The sequence below is a fragment of the Mobula birostris genome, chromosome 10, assembly GCF_030028105.1.
Source record: "Mobula birostris isolate sMobBir1 chromosome 10, sMobBir1.hap1, whole genome shotgun sequence".
Taxonomy (NCBI): Eukaryota; Metazoa; Chordata; class Chondrichthyes; order Myliobatiformes; family Myliobatidae; genus Mobula; species Mobula birostris.
In genome coordinates, this window is record NC_092379.1 from 100434329 (window position 1) to 100451699 (window position 17371).

The following is a 17371-nucleotide window of genomic DNA, read 5'->3' on the forward strand; positions in this document are numbered from 1 at the left end:
CGTCAGGGGTAAGTTGTTTTTTTTTTTAAAAACGCAGAGAGTGGTGAGTGCATGGAATGAGCTGCCGGCGGAGGTGGTGGAGACAGAAATGATAGGGTCTTTTAAGAGACTCCTGGATGGCTACATGGAGCTTAGAAGAATAGGGGGCTATGGGTAAAGCCTAGGCAGTTCTAAGGTAGGGACATGTTCGGCACAGCTTTGTGGGCCGAAGGTCCTGTATTGTGCTGTACAGTATGTTTTCTATGTTTATGCTTCTATCTGGTAAGCTCCCCCCGCTTATTGCTCCAGCACCATTGCCCAACTCACTCTCTCTGTCATCCTCCTCCACACCCCAGCAGCTCTATGCATACAGGAGGCTCTGGTGGATTCCGGCACTGCAGAAAATTTTCTGAACCAGAATCAGAGTGTTCAGCTTGGATTCCCCACCGAGCCAATCTCTCACCCCTTCTGCTTCACGGCCACTGAAAGACATCCCTTGCAGCCTGAGATGGTCAGAGCGTGTACAAGTCTTGTGCACTGAGCATTGGAGAGCACCACAAGTACATCCAATTCCTCCTCTCATCTTGGGTTACTCCTGGATCACCACTCATGATCTTCACTTCCCCTGATCATCAGGCTCACTGCTGAATTCAGGACTCATATGCCGGACCACCTGCCTTCAACCTCAGTTCACTTCATTCTGTAAATTCATGGAGTCAGAGGAACCCTTGATCTCACCAAACTCCCACTGGAATTCTACAAGTTAGGCATCGACTTCGGTGAAAGGGAAACCAGCACCTTGCTGCTGCACAGCTTCATTCATCCATCCGGGTCCCCACCACAGCAGGATTCTTCTTTGCCAAAATGGAAGATGGGGCCTCTGTTTGGGCATTAACTACTACAGACTCAACAAAGTCACCCTTAAAAACTGCTACCCTCTGCCCTTGATGGATAGTGTATTTGAAGCATTCTGCGGGGCACAGATCTTCACCAGACTTGGATCTATGGAGCATGTATAACCTGATCTGCATCTGCAGGAAGATAATTGGAAGAATCATTCATAACATCCACTGGTCACTATGAACAATTGGTGATGCCATTCAGATTTTCCAACTGTCTAGCTGCTTCCCAAGCCTTCATTAATGAACTCCTCCTAGACATACTACACAGGTATATGTTCGCCTACCTCAATGACATCTTCATCTTTTCCAACGATCCACAAGACCACCTCTGTCATGTCATTTTAGTTCTTCAGTGTCTCGTTATGGCTAATCAGAAAGATCCAATCAGCAAGTGGTGAAATTTCTGTGATGTTTTGTCACCTCTAATCCATCCAGATAGAAGAAGTATTTGCTCTAGGTTAAACTGTCCCACCACCTACACACCTCTACTGCCATGGGTACGTCTCCCTTTAAAGTGCTTCATTGCTACCAACTCCTATTGCTCCCCACAGAAGAGTCAGCAGTGGAGGTCCCATCTACCAGGCCGTGGTTTGCTACTGCTAGAATGCTTGGAAGAGGTCACACAGAGCACACCTACTGGAACTAGGCCAACTACCAATGGCGCCCATCTAAACTACTCCAGCCCGGGGGCCACGTCTAGCTGCTCACCAGAGATCTGCCACTATGCACTGACTTCTGCAAGCTCTTACCACACTTATTGGTCCCTTCAAGATTAGCCATCACATCAATCCAGTTGCTTCGCATCTTCAGCTGCCACTGTCACTCAGGATCATACTGGCATTCTACATGCCCTGCCTCAAGCTCGTTGTCCACGGGCCACTCAACCCACATGAGGCTGCACCTCGGGAACCTAGGCTAGGGGAAGGTGGTTCAGTGTACATGGTTCACCAGTTGATGGATTCATGTCACTGTTGCCAGGGTGTGCAGTACCTGGTTGACTGGTACTGCACACCCTGTTTGGGTGCCATCCAGTTCCATCTTAGCTCCGTTTTTCTTTGAGGATTTCCACCAGATACATCCAGATCATCCTGGGCCATTGAATGCAGGCCATGGCGGGGTGGGGGTAGCGGCTTCTGTCAGGTTTGCAGTGGTAGGCACCTCCCAGTCTCCACCCAGCTAATGGGAGTCACTTTTCACTTGCTTCCAACTCATCACCTGCAGCCTATTTAAACCCAGCTCTCAGTCACAGTCTTTGTTCACCCATTGAACCAGCCAGCCTCAACCAGTTGCTCTTAGCCTTCAATTACCTCAATGCCTGTGGTGTTTAGTATCTGTTCTCTCTCGTTTTATGGCACTTGTGGCTTGTAATTTTCAATGTCTACTACTAAAGTTTTTGGTCGCCACTGAATTGTCTCCACTGTTCTGCTTTTGGGTTAATCCTCCTCTACATTTCCAGACATTTGAAAATTAATGGTGCCTTCTGTTATTAGTGTCATTCTCCTTCAATTCATTTTACTCATAATTAGTTCCATTAATTTTAGGGGGTAGATCCAAAAGCCTCGCTATGCCAATTTGTTTGTGGCAAATGACATCTGGCAATTTTTCTATTTCAGCAGTGTGTTATGTCACTGAGATTAGTGATGTGTAAGCTACGTAGACTAGGAAGATGCTCAGTCTACTCTGAACTAGCTGACCCCAGATAACTAAAAATCAGTCTCGCTGCCCTTTTCTGAAGGAGACCAGAAACCAGTCAAGAAACCAGCATCTTCTGAGCCTAAGGCGGAATCTGTATGTGATCAGAAAGTTAAGTCACCAACAGGCAGCTATGACAGCCCTTCTGGTCAACAGCCAGACAACCATCTGCATGCTTGTTATAGGATAACCAGTTGAGTGAAGCACTGAAGCTGACTGGAGTGAGGGAACTGATCATTATCAAAGAAGAAGGGAAATACCTCAAGGAAAATGTGAAAGAAATACCGAACATGACGCACCGGTGTCCACAGTAAGAAGAACTACAACACAGGTTCCTTACAGCAGGTCTAAGTAACACAATTGAAAATACACTGAACACTATAACCACTTCGATCACTTTGCACTAATACTGACTCTTTGGTTTTGCTCTAATGGTACTTTCTGCTAAAAAAAGATTTAGTTTATGTTTTTCTTGTGAATGGTGCTTATATGACACTATGTGTCTATGATGCTACTGCAAGCATGTGTTTCACTGCACCTGTGCATAGTTTAATTGTGTAAATGCAAATAAATGTGACTTTGACATGTGGCTAATCACAAAGAGTGGCTGAGCTTTGGTGTGTGCACTCCACCTCAGCACCCTGCAGGGATACCCTCCAAGATGGCATGTGCTTGCAATGTAGCTTTTCCACCAGGGGCATTGCCTTCAGGAGGACACACAGCTCCTTGCAGCAAGTGCCATCAGTGTCACTCCACAGGAGCTGCCCAGCTTTTATTGAGGACTATTACAAGTATGGGACACAGTCACCTCTAAGCAGAGAGCAACAGAATGGAGCTATGGCTATGAGAGAGGCTGGTCCCCATCTTAATACAGTGAGTGGTTCATGACTGTGGAGTGTCCTGACTGACCTAAGCCCCTGCTCAGCCAGAATTTCAAAAAGGGGAGAAAAAAGAGTGGCTGAGCCAATAATTTGAAGGCTGAAGATCTACTATCAATCTCCCGTTGATTAATTTTGCCCATCGGTGCCACCTCTCACAGAGCCATGGTTCATTGGGCACCAGCAGCTTTTATCATACATTAAATGTGATGTCCCCTTCAGAACTGCCAGACTGGCACTCTGCTAGTCCGAGTGATAATCACAACTGTGCCTGACCCCACTGCCCAATGTCCAGTGAAAGATGTTTCACAGTGGAGTTAAGAGCTGCTAACTATTCCTATTCTAAACAGGGGCTGGGGGAGTGGAAGAGTGAGGACAATGGAAGCAGTCCATACTGCACTAGAAAAGGTCCTGCATCCTCCATTAGCCAAGTGGGCATATTCATTACCCAGTGCTGTGTTGAAAGGTTATTGTTTATATTGAAAGTACACAGATGGGTAGAAGTGAGCAATGTGACTTTCTACAGTCTCTCCATTCATAAAGGCAGGATTTTCTCCTCAGTAACTTTGCAACACAACTCAGCTTGGTTTAAAATTATCAGCAGTTCAAAATTATTTACCTTTTTAAAAGTTAATACAATTCCATGCTATCGTGTTGGATTAATATCAGTCTCAGATAAGCATTACTCGTGAAATTTATTGCTCAGCTCTCTAATCAGACCTTGCTGATAAATTGTTATGCTTCACTCACTCCCTGGTCCTCACTGGCACTCCTAACACACATCTTACTCATCACATGCCGCCCAACCTTCAGTTACTCCCTACCTATCCCCCACTCACCACCCTACTCAACTCTCACTCACCATTCCCTTGCCATTCAGACTGTGTAGCTGTTAACTCTGCCCTTGTAGCCTCTGCTGTCCAATCCCTGCTCTACATAATGCTTGACCCTGCTCTCCAGCCCATGTGATCCTTGGTATTTCTTCATTCTGACCCTGCTGCTCCCCCTTCGGTGACCCCACTGAGTGCCGACCCTGCTACTCAGCTCTTGCCACACAACCCTGCAGCTAATCCCAGTTGCATTCCGCACTGCCTGGCCATGTTACTGACCTCAGCTTCAATACCTGAATTAGTCTCTCTCCCAAGCCTTTCTCAGCATTCATCTGACCTGCGTAACACAGCCTCTCACTGCGCTGACAGTATGTGAAATATAAAATGGAGTATATCATACCAGTCACGTTGATGGGTACCAAATCTGCCTGAACTGCCTGTGCCTGGTTCCACCTTTTCTCCTCTGGAGTTGACGGTGGGTTGCTTTGAGTCCACTTGGGTGGTTTATCAGGTGTAGTTGGGGAGTTCAGAAATAGTTCATGTGGTTTTATGCCAAAGGTAGTCGTCTCATCCTCACTGCTGGATCTTGTGCTTGGCTAATCCACCGAAACACACACACCAGAGACAAAATGAATAGTAACGTTTCTTAAAATTCAGCACATTGCAATAATGGTGAAGACATTTTAACACATGTTAACTTTAAAATACCAGCACACCTGGGGTTTTACATCATTTCAAACATGGGCTTCCTACTAGAAGCTCCACAGCATCTAAGTCACCAATGAAAAGAAAGACACTTCCCTGTATTGGAAGACTTAGCACTCAGAGCCATATCTAGCTCCAGAGGTTTACCAGAAAGAGAGCTGGGGATTGGTTTGTCAATAAGGATTTGGGCCTGGTATCAAGACCAACCACAAGGGAAGCACAGGAGGGATGCAGGTTTGGGTTTTGAGATTGTAGCCTCCATTAGGGGCTCTAGGTTTCAGGGGTCTGGAGCAAACAGTTGGTCGATGACAACGAGAGGTGGATGGTTGTGGTCTTCTTCTCTTGTCATTTAAAGAAACTTTTACTACTGCTGAGAAGCAACAAATTCCACATCATGTAACACTGTGATAACAAACCAGATTCTGATTCGCGGGGCTGGGTGCACATTATGTGATCAGTACCAATGAAGTGGTGTAGTGCTTAAGTTCCTGAGCTACGAAGAGAACTAGACTAATAACCAAGAGCAATGATTTTAAATCACTCCATAGTAGTTGTGAAATGTAATTTCAATTAATGATCTGGAATTACATATGAAAAAACATCATTAGTAACATTGACCAGAAAAAAATACTGTTTGTTATAAATTTAAGTAATGTCCTTTGGGAAGGAATCTCCAATCAAAAGATAATTAGGGATGAGCAATAAATTAATAAAATAATCAGTTCAGGGGAGGCCCAAGATCCCTGAAGACTCTGGATTTACAGAATCGGGCTTTCGGGTCCTGGGTTGCAAAGGATCAGGATTGAGGTAGGGAATGGAATTAGCCATAAGACTGAGAAGTAAATTCGGGAATAATTTTAGAGGGGGACAAATTCATCAATATAGCATGAAAATCTAATTTTTCCAAGTGTCTCCACCACTATTTCTGGTAAAATCATATGCATCCTATTTATGGCCAGATTTCTGGTTTTGGTGAGAATACTAATTTCTCCAATATCCTTTGATATACACCAGGGAGGACACTCATCTTCAATTACTTGAAAAAATTCCGAAGGAGCTATGTGGTGTCACGCTTATCAGTGCTGTCATGGACAAATTCAATCAGTGACCAGGATGAGGCGAAGTCAATTTTCCTTCATCATTTGCTGCAGATACAAACTGACAATTACATTCCTTGGAATGCCACGGAGGATGCTGGCACTGAGCATGGGTCCATGGTGCAGAAGGGATAGAGGGGGAAGAGAAGAGAGATAGTGATAGGGGACTCATTAGTCAGAGAAACGGACAGGAGATTCTGTGGACATCAACGAGACATCTGGATGGTATGTTGCCTCTCAGGTGCCAGGGTCAGGGACATCTCGGGTCACATCCACAGCATTTAGGAGAGGGAGGGAGAGCAGCCAGATGTGTTGGTGCACATTGATAGCAATGACATAGGAAAGAAAAAACAATCAGGTTCTGAAGAGAGAGTTTAGAGAACTAGGCAGAAAGCTGAGAAACAGGACCTCCAGTAGTAATTTCTGGATTGCTGCCTGTGCCACGCCCCAGTCAGGGTAGAAACAGGATGAATTGCCAGATAAATGCATGGCTGAGAGACTGGTGCATTCAGGTTCTTGGATCATTGGGATCCCTTCTGGGAGAAGTATGACTTGTACAAAAGGGTCGGGTTGTACCTGAACCCGACGGGGACCAATATTCTCCTGGGCAGGTTTGTTGGAGCTGTTGGGGATGGGGTGGGAAACGGAGTGAAGGGACTCAGAATAGGATAAATGATTTAAAAAAAAACAAAGGTGGCAGGTCGTCAGACTGTCAGGAAGGGCAGGCAGATGATAGGACAAAATTGCAGCCAAAAGGATGAGTATCAGTGTATTAGTGATGCAGAATCAAAATGGGTAGCAAATACTGTACTCAAAGTGTAATATCTCAATGCACGGAGTTCAAGAAATAAGGTGGATGATCTTGTTGCAGTATTACAGTTTGTCAGGTATGACATTGCTGCCATCACTGAATCGTGGCTGAAGGATGGTTGTAGTTTGGAGCTGAATGTCCAAGGTTACACCTTGCATCGGAGGGATAGGAAGATAAGCAGAGGGGGTGGTGTGGCTATGCTGGTAAAGAATGGCATCAAATCATTAGAAAGCTGTAATAAAAAAAAGAAGCTGTTGAATCCTTGTGAGTTGAGTTAAGAAACTGCAAGGGTAGAAGTACCCTGACAGCAGTTATGTACAAGCATCCAAACAGTAGTTGGGAAGAGGGCTACAGATTACAATGGGAAATGAAAAGATGTGTCAAAAGGGCAATGTTATGATAGTCATGGGAGATTTTAACATGCAAGTAGATTGGGAAAGTCAGGTTGGTAATGGGTTCCTAGACAGTGTGTTTGTTGAATGCCTACAAGATGGCTTTTTAAGAGCAGATTGTCATTGAGCCTTCTTGGGGATCTAGTAGACTGGATTGGGTGTTATGTAATGAAACAGAGGCAATTAGGGGGCTTAAGGTGTAGGAACCTTAAGAGGCAGTGATCGAAATGTGATACAGTTCAACTTCAAATTTGATAGGGAGAAAATTAAGTCTGACATAACAGTATTTCAGTAGAGTAAAGGAAATTGCAGTGGTATGAGTGACGAGTTGGACAAAGTAAAATGGAAGGAGATGCCGGCAGGGATGATGACAGAGCAGCAATTGCTTGAGTTTCTGGGAAAAATGAGGAAGGTGCGGGATAGATGGATTCCAAAATCAAAGAAATACCCAAATGTCAAAAATAGTACAACCGTGGCAGACAAGGGAAGTCAAAGCTAATGTAAAAGCAAAAGAGAAGGTATACAACAAAGCAAAAATCAGTGGAATGATAGAGGATTAAGAAGTGAGTGCAGTTACTATTACAAGGGAAAAGGTGCTCAAAAAGCTAAAAGATCTAAGGGTACATAAGTCACCCAGACCAGATGAACTACACCCTAATGTACTGAAAGATGTAGCAGTAAGAATTGTGGAGGTATTAATAATGATCTTTCAAGAATCATTGGACTCCATGGTTCTGGAGGATGGTAAATTGCAAATGTCACTCCATTCTTTAAGAAAGGAGGGAGGCTCAGAAAGGAATTTGTAGACCAGTTAGACTGACCTCACTGGTTGGAAAGATGTTGGAGTCAATTTTTAAGGATGAGGTTATGGAGTACTTGGTGACACAGGACCAAGATAGGACAAAGTCAGCATGGTTTCCTTAAGGGAAAATATTTCCTAACAAACCTATTGGAATTATTTGAGGGGATACAAGTATGATAAAGGGGGTGTAGTGGATGTCGTATATCTGGACTTTCAGAAGGCCTTTGAAAAGTTGCGACACATGAGGCTGCTTATTAAGTTAGGAGTCCATGGTATTACCGTAAAGTTACTAGCTTGGTTTTCACTAGTGGTGTTCCACAAGGGTCAGTGTTGGGACCGCTTCTTTTTATGTTGTATATCAATGATTTAAATGATGGAATAGATGGCTTTGTTGCCAAGTTTGCAGATGATATTGGTTGAGGGGCAGGTAGTGTTGAGAAACAGATAGCTACAGAAGGACTTAGATTAGGAGAATGGGCAAGAAAATGGCAAATGAAATACACAGTTGGAAAATGCATGGTCATGCACTTTGGTAGAAGGAATAAATGTGCAGACTATTTTCTAAACAGGGAGAAAATCTAAAAATCTGAAATGCAAAAGGACTTGGGAATCCTTCTGCAGAACTCCCTAAAGGTTAACTTGCAGGTTGTGTCAATGGTGAAGAAGGTAAATGCAATGCTAGCACTTACTTCAAGACGTCTAAAATATAAAAGCAGGGAATGTGATGCTGATGCTTTATAAGGCACTGGTGAGGCCTTACCTTGAGTATTGTGAGCAGTTTTCGGCTCTTTAAGAAAAGATGTGCTGGCATTGGAGAGGGTTTAGAGGAGGTTCACAAGGATGATTCTGAGAATGAAAGAGTTATATGAGGGATGCTTGATGGCTCTGAGCCTGTTCTCACTGGAATTTAGAAGGCTGGGGTGGGGGGATCTCATTTAAACTTTTTGAATATTAAAACGACGAAAAAGAGTAGATGTGGAAAGGATATTTTTCATGGTGGAGGAATCTAAGACAAAAGGGCACAGCCTCATAATAGAGGGAAATCCATTTAAATCTGAGATGCGGAGAAATTTCTTTAGCCAGAGGGTCATGAATTTGTTGAATTTGTTACCGCAGATTGTTGGGTGTATTTAAGGCAGAGATTTATTGGTTCTTGATTGGCCATAGCATGAAAGGTTATGGGCAGAAGGCCGGTGAGTGGGGCTGAGGAGGGGGATGAAAAAGGGATCAGCTATGATTGAGTCTTTTCTGTGGCCTTCAAATGGCCTAATTCTGCTCCTATGTCTTACGGAATCGGTGAGGAAAAATAAGGGATTGTGGTAGAACAAGTGTAAATGGGTATTCGATGGTTGCCTGTACTCAATGGGCTGAGGGGTCTATTGCTGTTCTGTGTCACTCTGACTCTATATGACGAATAGATAAATACAACACGTCTCCTTCCCTGTAACCCATTCACGGACAGATGCATTTTCGCCAATAAACCAGGAAGGTTTTTACAACAATCTGTTAGTTACTTGGAGACAACTGTTTTTTTTTATTACAGATGTATTTGAAGTTACTTATCTGAATTACTATTTACATAACAAAATCTATAATGTTATGCAAAGACACTGAATCCAGCATCAGGTCCATAGGAACTAGCACTAATAAACATCTTTCAAGCACACTTTATCACATGCATCTGCTCTTCTAAATTTCTGAGCTTCCCTCTTTCCTTCTAATCATTTTCTCTTCTCCCTTATATTGAAATTGTCACACTAGTGAGTGTGTGGATCTATGAAACATCTTCCATTTCAATCGCTATTCAGGATACTAGAATATCTCTTTGTCGGGGGCATCAGAACCCAGCTTGATCTTTCCCCAGAAACATCCAATGCCACAATACACTTTCTAGGAAAAGTCAGTAGACAGCATTCAAGCCTGACTGCCATCTCCTAAGCAGCTCATAGCAAAAGTAGAGGTCAGCTGCTCCACCTGCATCATCATTACTAAAACCCATACACTTTCCAGTGACCGGGTATTGTGCATGCTCAGTTTTCCTACGCTATATATTCTCATTGACACATATCCAGAATACATTATGGACTTACAATCAATACAAATTCCATACGCTTTTCCCCTTTTCTGGGGCAACTATCTGGAATGACCTCTCTGTTGAGAGCTGGTTTTTGTCCGAAGGTATTTGCAGTCACCTTATCCTCTATCACTGGCTCACCAAACTGTTCTGAAAGAAAAAAAAAAAGCACATTTTAACATGTCAGAGAATTTCAAGGAGGGAAGGTACTGGAACAGATTGCTATTATGTAAGATTTCAAACAGATCAAAGTGTAAAAATCCCTCTGATACAGATCCTTCTGCCTCTAATACTGACAGCACAATTGCATTCTCATCACTGACAGTCTAAAGGTTGCAGATTTTTGGAATGACAATACAAAAGGCAGTGTCAAAACAAAACTGATTGCTTAGCAATGAAGAAGTTCTGAAGCAAAAGCTCACAGTTCAGAAAATAAACCTTAAGTACCCTAGACTCTTACCCATACTCTAGGTATATGCAGCCACTCTCCAGTGAGGACACCCTGGAACTACATTCATTTTAACTTCTTTGAGCATCCCTATAAACCTTATGGCTTTGTCAGGATAACAGTTGGATTTCCTTTCCCTTGGCCCTTCCACTGTCTGCCTTTATGTGTATCCTCTACTGCCTGCTACAGTGCAATAAGGTCCCTGCGCAAAACAGCTGCTAAGGAGAAACTTCGAAACCTTTTTTGAATCTAATGTGAAACTTGCTTTTTAAAAATTTGTTTCAGTTGCTGTTTGGGGGAAAAAAGGTGGGTTTCATACTTCCACCTTTTTCCTCAGCATGTTGGCCCATCAAGACAATGCTGGTTCACTAGGCAATCCCATTCTCCCACTACTTTTTTCCAATAACCTATTCTCTGCACATTCCCAATAACTTCCCCCAGATTCTACAACACAGCCATAGGGTATTTCCAGTGGCCTGTTAAGCTACCAACCAGCCCATCCGCATATCTTTGGGAAGTGAGCAGAATATGGAGCATCTCGGAGAAATCCACACTGTCACAGGGAAATGGTGCAAACCCCACATTGATAACACCAAATTTTGGATTGAATCGAGGTCACTGCATGTGAGGCAACAGCTCTACCAGTTGTACCACTCTGTTGCAAGGTGACAGTACTAAATGAATGTGCCTGGGCATGAAACGATAAAGGTGTTGGCTGATCTACATCCATTACTTCCAATTAAAATCAAAGATTCACATTCAATGAGCTTCCAACTAACAATTCTCATGATTCAGGTAATCAAGATCAAATATCCTCAAATCCCTGTAAGAAAATAAGCTCATACTTTCACAAATCAAATCCCTCTACTAATTCCTAAATCCCCACTGTCAGTAAAAGTGCTTTTGTGTTCTATAGAAGAAGAATTTTTAACTTGCATTAGAACCACGCGGAACTCAAAAGCAGCTTAACCTGAGTGTAAATATGATAACAACTACTTATACTTGTTTTGCATTTTTTTTTTTAGAGAGGTGGGCCCTGAACTAATATCTTAGATTTTTTAAAAAAAGAGATGTAGCACCAGCTGCAACCCCAAACACAAGAACTTCCTTCGGGTCTGTCCCACCCAGAAAATGTTTGAATAAAGTAAGAAACATAGTTTAGATGAAGAGGATGATAAAACAGGAAGCTCCTTTAAATGTTCAACCCCTTTCTAAATACACCAACAACCCTTGACCTATCTTAATCCACCAACCTCCAGATATCTTGATGATTATCTTGTGGAGGTTCATCAGCTTACCTCTGATCCAAGACACAATATCCAAATCTTCTTCGTACATATATGACGAATTCAGAGGCCCAAATCTTCTTCACCCCAAGAGCCTCCAGTCTAAGGCACAGGCCAGATCCCTCTCTGTACTGTTGATTATAACTCTCCTGATTCATGTCCAGTTTCCTCACACAATGGGAATATTTACTCCCCCTCTAACAAGCAAATTGTGAGCAGACCATCATTCTTTTGATGTTAATCCTATTCACTTACAATGTTAGGATCTGTATTTTTTCAGGCAGTGGTCTTTTTCTGCAGCTGCAGATGTTAATCTAAATTGACCTAGATTTAATAACTTCTCTCAAACAATTCTACCATTGCTAAATGCACTTGAGGTTTGAATTATAGTATTGTTTTTAAAGGTTACACAGCAGCAAAGGACAAAAATATCGTAAACAGTTTAGCTTGACACAAAAAGGGATGGGTCGAGTGTGAGAAGAGATACAACTGGATAAGTCCCAGGATCACAAAAAGGTTCCTGTTGTAACTTTCTACTTCTCACCCTTGTAATGCTTCATTTCTTCAGCTAAGGACAACGTAGTCTTTGATGCCATATTTCCTTATGGCCTGGCATGTGATATCTATTCAGAACTTATTTCTCCAACAAATGCTCTTATGTTCCAGCTGGTACATTGTAAGGGCAGTTCTAATGCACAGAAGCAAACCATTCAGACCAATAGCCTTCTCCCATAGCTATTGCATTCAGTATGTGTTCCTGTACATGAGGTTTTAAGATATCCCCTTGAATTCAACTCGGAACTCATTGCAGTAAGTTTCATATACTTATCACTGTTCAGGGTAAGTTATGGTCCCTGATTTCTCCTCAGATTTATTGGTAGCATTAATGTTCCCTGGTCTTGGGCACCTCACGGTCTATTGCTACACACCCCTTCAAAAAGGGCAGTGGCACAATCGCGTAGCAGTTAGCACAATACTTTACAATGCCAGCTGTCAGATCAGGGTTTAATTCCCACAACTGTCTGCAAGCAGTTTTCCTCATGACTGTAGATTTCCTCTTGGTACTCTGGTTTCCTCCTCACACACAGTTAGAGTTCGTGAGCTGCGACAATACTATAATGGCGCTGAAACTGTGGTGACACTCGCAGGCTGCCCGGCACAATCTTTGTTGATTTAATTTCATGTAAAATGATGAATTTCACTGTATATTTTGATGTACATGTGTCTTATAAGGCTAACTTTTCCTTTATCTTTAAAGACTTCTAACAGGTTACAAACATCCCCACACTGTTTTGTCTTTCATGATGTAAATATCCCCTTACTTTTAGCAATAAGTAAACTTTTAAATCAGTTTTACTCGTGTTTTTATGCTCTTGGAAAGGGTTATGCACAGATGCGGGTCTCCTAGCCCATTGAACCTGTGGCACATAGTTAGCCCTTTTACTGAATTGTTGTTCACAGGCAAAAGGAAGATTTGGCCTTTCTGATTTTTTATATATATTTGCCATCAGTTTTTCTCATTATTTCTCTATCCTTTTTGTTTTCATTTTTTTTCCTGTCACTGTGAGCTTATTATAATCAGCTTGCTTCTCACACGTTCTTAACCTGACAACTTTCATTTGCTCTTTTCCCACTTTTACTCATTTTTTTATTTCTTTGGTCATTCATATAGTTCTGGGTTTAACTGCTCTGTCCTGTGAGTAGCTATACTATACTGAGTCACCTTCTTCTTAAAGTCATTATTTAATGATAGATTTATCTACCAATCTTTGATTCCACTTCACTTCAGCCAGTTCAGTTCTCAATCTACTGAAATGTGCCATTCCACTATTTGCCATTCTTTAACTTAGATTATCCTTATTTTATCTACAAGCATTCTAACCCTTATGGCATGATGACCACAGTTACTTAAATGTTTCCTCAGTGATACCTGGGAAACCACCCATGCCATACCCTAGAACCATATGCAGCTGATTGGTCTATTAGATCCACTAACATCGTTCACCAGAAGTCATGGAATCTCCTTCACTTCCTATATGATTCAGTGCTAGGTTTCTTGTTGAGCTGGAAATGTACTAGTTCTGGAAGTTTTCTTCATCACACTTTAAACATCTCCGACTTTTTGCCCCCTATATTGCTACTAAGAAGTCTATATTAAGTTAGTTAAAGCTTCCCCTTATGGTTTTTGCATCTTTTAATTTCTCTCTGATATTTTCATTTAGTTCATTTCCCATGAGTTGGCAGCCTATTTAATACTTCAGTGGTATTATAGCACCTCTGTTGCTTTTTAACTCCAACCAAATAGATTCTGCCCTGAACCACTTCAGAACATTCACCTTCTTGAGCAATGCAACAATCCCCTTAATCAATAGGCCAGATTCTATGATACTTGATTGAGAGTGACTCATACTTTGAAGGCATAAACATATCATTCGGATCAGGAATAGGACACTCAGCTCTTTGAGCCAGTTCCACCATACCATAATTCCATAGCTGATATGATACAATCTCAACTCCAGATTGCTGTTTACCTCAGGTAACCTTTCAATGCCTTGGCATATCAAGCAGTTCTCTTCCTCTGCCTTTATAAAGGGCTATCTATTTGCTATCTTGGAGTTTCAGCAGGTGCACTGAACTGAATTTTGCTGCCCCTCAAGCTCAGTAATCCTAAACTGGTTCTTGTTCTATTAAATCCATTGCATGGTTCATCAGGAATCATGAAATACCCTTTAGTGCCTATGTGATTCAGTTGCAGAGTTCAACAACTCCTCCATGATATATGAAATTTTGCACTTAATCTGCAATTCCCTTTCCAGCTCAGATACTTTACTATTTGAGCTACCCCTAGCCTTACTTTTACCTTACTCCATAATTCAAATTACAGGTCTGTGTAAAGATAATTGTTATTCTTAACAATCTAACCCTGCAGGCTCGTTGAGAATACCGCCATCCTTAATTACCAAATACCTATCTGGGCTTCACTCTAAGTCTTAACCCTTTAAATTGCCACCCTGTCAGTTGTTCTGAATTAAAATCAACTCAGCAGAAACTGTATTCTGTGAAATGCGGTGTTCTAAACCACCATAATTTCAAGATCTGAGTCAGTTAGCCAGTTCTAGTTTTTTCTCACTCTCGGGTAACATCTTCACCACCGACTAACACAGCAAATGAAACTGCAAGTTAAGGTTAAGAAATTTCAGACAACACTATTTAATTACATTTCAAAATGAAATCATTCTCTCACAAATTCCCTTGCTCATCAAGTCTCCATTCTTTACTCTTGGTGGAATCTGCACTGTAAAAAATTGCTCTCTGTGTTTTAGCAGAAGCCACGTATATTTATACTGCCAGGATCTCACGCACACCATGTGATTGATTTTGCAATGATGCTGTCTACTTCTGTAAATTTTTAATTGCATTTTATAATGGGATACCCACTGCTGTAACATTAGACATGTAACAGCCAGTTTCTACATAAAGACCCACAATAGAATTATGATTAGATAATAGGTAATAATATCCAGTGGCTACATGCATGAAGAGTAGTGTAGTGGATAGTGTAATGCTATTAGAGCTGGGTATGTTCTGTTCTGTATTCCCCTCACCCACCCCAGTGAAATGTGTGGGGTTTTCCCCAGTGCTCTGGGTTCTTCCCACAGTCCAAAAATGTACTGGGTCGGTGAATTGGTCATTGTAAGTTGTCTCGTGATATGGCTAGGGTGAATTGGGTTTGTTAGGAGTTGCTGAGGCGGCGTAGCTCGAAGAGCCAGAAAAGCCTATTCCACAAAGTGTCACTGAATAAGTTAAGTTAAAGAGATCGGACTTGTAGAGGTATAAAATAATGACCAATGTTATGTGGGCCTAATGACTCACGTGCATTCACAAAGAGGAAATAAAATATTAAATCATACAGAAGAAAAGTCAGGTCTAAAATCAAAATAAATAAATGTGGTTATGATTGTGTAATGCCTGCCCTTATGTTGCATAGAAACGTAGAAAATAGGTGCAGGAGTAGGCCATTCGGCCCTTCGAGCCTGCACCACCGTTCAGTATGATCATCCAACTCAGAACCCTGTACCTGCCTTCTCTCCATAACCACTGATCCCTTTAGCCACAAGGGCCATATCTAACTCCCTCTTAAATATAGCCAATGAACTGGCCTCAACTGTTTCCTGTGGCAGAGAATTCCACAGATTCACCACTCTGTGTGAAGAAGTTTTTCCTCATCTCGGTCCTAAAAGGCTTCCCCTTTATCCTCAAACAGTGACCCCTCGTTCTGGACTTCCCCAACATCAGGAACAATCTTCCTACATCTAGCCTGTACAATCCCTGTAGAATGTTATACGTTTCAATAAGATACCCCCTCAATCTTCTAAATTCCAACGAGTATAAGCCTAGTCGATCCAGTCTTTCTTCATATGAAAGTCCTGCCATCCCAGAAATCAATCTGGTGAACCTTCTTTGTACCCACTCTATGCCAAGAATGTCCTTCCTCAGATTAGGGGACCAAAACTGCACACAATACTCCAGGTGTGGTCTCACCAAGGCCTTGTACAACTGCAGTAGTACCACCCTGCTACTGTACTCGAATCCTCCTGCTATGAATGCCAGCATACCATTCGCCTTTTTCACCGCCTGCTGTACCTGCATGCCCACTTTCAATGACTGGTGTACAATGACACCCAGGTCTCGTTGCACCTCCCCTTTTCCTAATTGGTCACCATTCAGATAATAATCTGTTTTCCTGTTCTTGCCACTAAAGTGGATAACCTCATATTTATCCACATTAAATTGCATCTGCCAAGAATTTGCCCACTCACTTAACCTATCCAAGTCACCCTGCATTCTCCTCACAGCTAACACTGCCGCCCAGCTTCGTGTCATCAGCAAACTTGGAGATGCTGCATTTAATTCCCTTGTCTAAGTCATTAATATATATTGTAAACAACTGGGGTCCCAGAACTGAGCCTTGCGGTACCCCACTAGTCACTGCCTGCCATTCTGAAAAGGTCCTGTTTATTCCCACTCTTTGCTTCCTGTCTGCCAACCAATTCTCTATCCACATCAATACCATACCCCCAATACCTTGTGCTTTAAGTTTGCACACTAATCTCCTGTGTGGGACTTTATCAAAAGCCTTTTGAAAATCCAAATATACCACATCCACTGGTTCTCCCCTATCCACTCTACTAGTTACATCCTCAAAAAATTCTATGAGATTCGTCAGACACGATTTTCCTTTCACAAATCCATGCTGACTTTGTCCGATGATTTCACCGCTTTCCAAATGTGCTGTTATCACATCTTTGATAACTGACCCTAGCATTTTCCCCACCACCGATATCAAGCTTACCGGTATGCCATGTCCTTGTTTCCCATGATCAATTCACCTGTTTCTGACTGTAAGGCACCTATATTTGTCTTAACCAATCTTTTCCTTTTCACATATCTATAAAAGCTTTTACAGTCAGTTTT

At 42.2% G+C, this 17371-nt stretch overlaps 1 protein-coding gene across 5 annotated transcripts in view; it reads right to left on the reverse strand.

The window, feature by feature from the left end:
- nhsl2 (NHS-like 2) overlaps positions 1–17371 on the reverse strand; it is a 405566-nt gene that overhangs the window by 28365 nt on the left and 359830 nt on the right. For all 5 annotated transcript variants that reach the window (XM_072270705.1, XM_072270706.1, XM_072270708.1 and 2 more), the window contains exons 3-4: positions 10179–10312; positions 4682–4877 (exon numbers count right to left, since the gene is read on the reverse strand). In XM_072270705.1, the coding sequence (XP_072126806.1) occupies positions 4682–4877; positions 10179–10312 (330 nt within the window). The remainder of the gene's footprint in view (positions 1–4681; positions 4878–10178; positions 10313–17371) is intronic.